This window comes from Vigna umbellata, chromosome 3 (genome assembly GCF_029865625.1).
Source record: "Vigna umbellata cultivar VRB3 chromosome 3, Vumbellata_1.0, whole genome shotgun sequence".
In the NCBI taxonomy this organism is placed as follows: Eukaryota; Viridiplantae; Streptophyta; class Magnoliopsida; order Fabales; family Fabaceae; genus Vigna; species Vigna umbellata.
The window spans coordinates 347,599-352,633 of record NC_142167.1 but is presented as its reverse complement, the minus strand read 5'-3'; the positions used below and the strand labels follow the sequence as shown (position 1 = coordinate 352,633).

General features: G+C 35.0%; 1 protein-coding gene across 1 annotated transcript; it reads left to right on the top strand.

Annotated features, from left to right (window-relative positions):
* The first annotated feature begins 961 nt into the window (after positions 1–961).
* Positions 962–4,604, top strand: LOC124845190 (G-type lectin S-receptor-like serine/threonine-protein kinase At4g27290). The gene is made up of 6 exons (XM_047322254.2): positions 962–2,272; positions 2,671–2,918; positions 2,999–3,209; positions 3,304–3,541; positions 3,620–3,773; positions 4,090–4,604. The coding sequence occupies exons 1-6, from the start codon at positions 1,006–1,008 to the stop codon at positions 4,396–4,398; spliced, it is 2,427 nt and encodes an 808-aa protein (XP_047178210.2). The 5' UTR covers positions 962–1,005; the 3' UTR covers positions 4,399–4,604.
* Positions 4,605–5,035: the final 431 nt, after the last annotated feature.

Below are 5,035 nucleotides of genomic sequence, written 5' to 3'. Positions count from 1 at the left end.
ATCTAATTTATTTAGTTAACATTGATGTAGATTACTGTCCAACTTATTAGATGTAGATTATAGTGCAATTTATTAGATCTAGATTGGATTTTGAAAAATCCAAATTCATGATCACCCTTAACCCTAAAAAAAAAGAGTTCAAGAGTTTGTGACGGGCTAAAGATATAGTGCATCTAAACGAACAAGATTTGACGTTTTGTCCAACCTTGTAAGGAACACAATCCTATGTCAAAGAAATTTGTTGGTGAAAGTTTTAAGAAGATACTAAGGTGGGGAAGCTGCAGGGAAAATAGGAGTTAACTTTTATTCAATAGGAGTTATAAACTTAGATAACTTAGATATGCAATAGGAGTTATAAACTTTTATGTTAGTGCCAAAACTTGTATTTCTTTGATCAATACTTTAGTGGGAAAAAAAACATTTTTTTTTATGAAGTGGACAGTGATACATACCATTTGTGCTTATTTTGACTTATTAAGATTCCTTGTCTTATATATGCTAAAATAAATAGTCAGTTGAATACAATAAATATTTATATTTTATTTTTAATATAATAAGAAAAATAAAAGGACAATATGACAATACAAAGACTTGAGGTTTTTCGCAACCTTGTAAAGAACTGAATCCTACGATGATGTCAAAGAAATTGACCGAGAAAAGTTTGGAGAAAATACTAAGGAATGGGTAAGTCAACTGTTGGTAGTTAACTTGCATAAATATGCAATAGACTTTTCAGCTGTTGGTAGTTAACTTGCATAAATATGAAATAGACTTCTCAACTTTCTATTCCTTTGATCAAACTTTAAATAGTTAACGTGTGGCCCCTTAGGCAATATACACCACAGAGTGGAAAATCTCAACCCGGCAATGTACTTAGAATTAATTTCAAAAGCAAAGTTTAAAATGCACAAACTGGCAGAGTTGACCAACCAGTTTGAATGTAATATAGATATTTGATTAAGAGTATGATGGTAGCAGTAACCATCACAAACATACCGAAACACAATGGAGAACCAACAAATTTTCATGCTAATCATTTACACTACTTTCTTTTGTTTCATGCCCACTTCCTCTACTATCACCCCAAATCAGTCCCTACAATATCCTGAGACACTTGTTTCTTCTGCAGGAACCTTTGAAGCCGGATTTTTTGATTTTGGAAACTCAAGAGGACAATATTTTGGTATATGGTACAAGAACATATCACCTAGGATTATTGTGTGGGTTGCCAACAGGAATGTCCCAGCACAAAACACAACAGCAGTTCTGAAACTTACTCATGAAGGAAATCTTGTCATTCTTGATGGCTCCGGAGGAAGAGTGTGGTCCTCCAACTCTTCAAAAATTGCAGTGAAACCAGTTATGCAGCTTTTAGATTCAGGAAACCTTGTTGTCAAAGATGGAGAGAGCTCAGAGAACTTCTTGTGGGAAAGCTTTGATTATCCTGGAGACACTTTCCTTGCAGGAATGAAACTGAAAAGTGATTTTGTTACTGGTCCATATCGGTATCTCACGTCTTGGAGGGACAGTGATGATCCAGCTGAAGGTGAGTTTTCTTATATGATCGATACAAAGGGCTTTCCTCAGCAAGTTACTACAGACGGAACTACAATTTTGTACAGCACAGGGCCTTGGAATGGCTATCTTTTCAGTGGTGTTTCTTGGGACAGAATGAGCAGATTCTTGAATTTCTCTTTTGAGTTCACTAACAAAGGGGTTTCTTATGGATATGAAATGTTAAACAGTTCAGTGCTTAGTAGAACAATGCTCAAGCTCAATCCAAGAGGGGCTACAGAGCGTTTTCTATGGTCAAACCAAAGACAAAGTTGGGATATTGTAAACAGTCATCCAACAGATCAGTGTGAATATTTTGCCACTTGTGGTGTCAACTCTATCTGCAATGTTAATAATGTTCCAATATGTGAATGCTTGCAAGGTTTCACACCAAAGTTTCAAGCAAAGTGGGATACTCATGATTGGTCTGGTGGTTGTGTCAGAAGAACAAATTTAAGTTGTGATAATGGAGATTGGTTTAAGGAGTACATAGGAATAAAGCTTCCTGAAACGTCTTCTTCCTGGTTTGACAGGAGCTTGAGCCTTCAGGAATGTGAGACATTGTGTTTGAGAAATTGCTCTTGTACTGCATATGCAAATTCAGATATTAGAGATGGTGGGAGTGGTTGTTTGCTTTGGTTCCATGACATTGGGGACATGAGAACTCACCCTGATCGAGGGCAAGAAATTCATATACGACTGCCATTTTCTGAACGTGGTAATTTCATTTCCATTTCCATTTTATGCCTTTTTGTCAGATTTAGTTGAAATATAATTTATGTTAAGTTGGAATCGATAGAAAATAAAGGAATGAAATGGAACATTACTAGGATTCATCAAAGAATGCATTCTATTCTATTCTATTGCATTTAAAACCTTTCCTCCATTGCATTCCATCAAATTTGTAAATTCTATTAGACAACTAAGAGGATGAAATTATAACCATACTGGATTCAGCTTCCCATCAACAAACATATATGGCCAATAGTCATGTGTCAGAAGTTGGAACTAGCGGTTACAAAGTTGAAGTTGTTCTGTACTCCATTTTTGTTTTTCCCTGAATTGTAAGCTTAGAGCTACTTGTGGATTGACACTAATTTCATTCCTCAAATCAAGGAAGGAATAAGAGGGACCGAAATCCAAAGAGACTTGCAGGGATTGTGGTAGGACTTGTTACATTCATAGTTGGACTAACAATTCTTGTGTGGGCGACTTCAAAACGTATAAAAGGGATGAAGCACGTGATGGAGAAGGAAAACAACAGCTTACCGACAATGTTTGATTTTTCAACCATTGATATTGCCACAAATCATTTTTCTAAGACAAACAAGTTAGGAGAAGGTGGCTTTGGAACAGTACACAAGGTAGGTGTTCAAATTTGTTCTTGGTTACCAAGTTATTCATATCGATTCTCAAGTACCAAGTGTTCCAAAATCATTGCTAGGGAACGTTGATAGATGGACAAGAGATTGCAGTTAAGAGACTTTCGAAAACTTCGAGACAGGGAACTGAGCAGTTCAAAAATGAAGTAAAGTTGATGGCAACACTTCAACACCGTAATCTTGTAAAACTTCTTGGTTGTTCTGTTCAACAAGATGAGAAGTTGTTGATCTATGAATTCATGCCCAACAGAAGCTTGAATTACTTTATTTTTGGTTTGTTCTTTCACTCCCATCAAATTTTTTGCTTTGATTTTTCTCTTGCCTTCGTGTTATTTTCATGCTAACTTGAGAAAATGAATGTTGCCAGATACAATGAGAGGCAAATTACTAGATTGGACTAAGCGGTTGAAAATTATCGAGGGAATTGCTCGGGGTCTTATGTATCTTCATCAAGATTCGAGACTTACGATAATACATAGAGACATCAAAACAAGTAACATTCTTCTTGATGATAATATGACTCCAAAGATATCAGATTTTGGATTAGCAAGAATATTTGGAGTAGATCAAGCTGAAGAAAATACAAACAGAGTGATGGGAACGCAGTAAGAAACTTAATTTCTGTTTAACAAAGCTATAGTGCTACACAACCACTTTTCCTTACTTTGATACTGTTTTTGCAGTGGCTATATGCCTCCAGAATATGTAGTGCATGGTTCTTTCTCAACCAAATCTGATGTTTTCAGTTTTGGTGTAATTGTTATTGAGATAATTAGTGGAAGGAAGATTCGTGGATTTCATGACCCTCACCATCATCTTCTCAACCTTCTTGGGCATGTAAGCTTGAAGTGGTTTCTTGATAACTTGGTTTCCTTATATCATTTGTTTGTCTAAGTCAAACCTGAAGAATTATGAAACTTAAAATGAAAACTAATTCGTGCATATACTCAATGTAATTGAACTATAGTTGAAAGTAAACTCCACACCAACACTCGTACCCTCCCAAATAATCATCTAAAAGGTTTTGAACACATCATAGGAACATGAAAGTTTGCTTTTAGTTTTATCATCCATTGAAACTCCTGTATGTTTGAATAGAAATTATGAGTAGGGAATGAACTCTCACTCTTGATATTCCTTTTTGTCATATCAGGCGTGGAGATTATGGAATGAAGAAAGGCCACTGGAGTTAATGGATGAGATATTAGATGACGGTGGAGACTTATGTTTAGAAATACTGCGGTGCATTCATGTGGGTCTGTTGTGTGTACAACAGAATCCAGAAAATAGGCCTAACATGTCATCTGTTGTTTTGATGTTAAATGGTGAGAAGTTGCTACCAAAACCAAGCCAACCTGGCTTCTATATAGGAAAAGATAATATTGCTGACACTGAATCTTCAAAGCAATATGAAAGGTGTTCAATATATGAAGTTTCAATTTCATCCTTAGATGGGCGATAGAACATGTTTCAAGTAATGATATAGGATGTCACGTTGGTCAACCAAAACTCATTGGGACCACACGGATTTTTCAATGATGTAACTTTGTTTGCGCATGCTTCTTTTTTACCTGCGAAGACTTTGATGTATGTCTCATAGTGATGTGGTGTGTGTAAAATAGAAGACGACACACACTGCATAATTGAACTTCGTAATTATGTGTGTTTTTCGTTGATGAATATCATAAAATTTAAATAAATGTAGGAATGGAGATAAATATATATATATATAGTAACCTTAAGTTTTCACAGCATAAAATCACTAATAATGACATACTCAAATTATAATGACAAAATCAATCAAATCAAATTGAGACAATAATTAAAAACCGTAACATTGTAATCATGTACCAAATAAATTATGAATCAAATAAAATTACTAATAAACACTTTAGATTTAAGTTTATTCAACAAAACTCTTCTACAAACTTAAATATTTCCATTCTTCATTCCTTCACTCCAACTTTCTTTATGCCTCATCCCACATCAGGTTTGTTTCTTCCATTACGAGTTGGATTTTTCGTTTTCTTCTTGTTGGTCATATTGTTTTTCACCTTGATGGATTCTCTAATATTTTTACCGACTTGTTTTATATTATG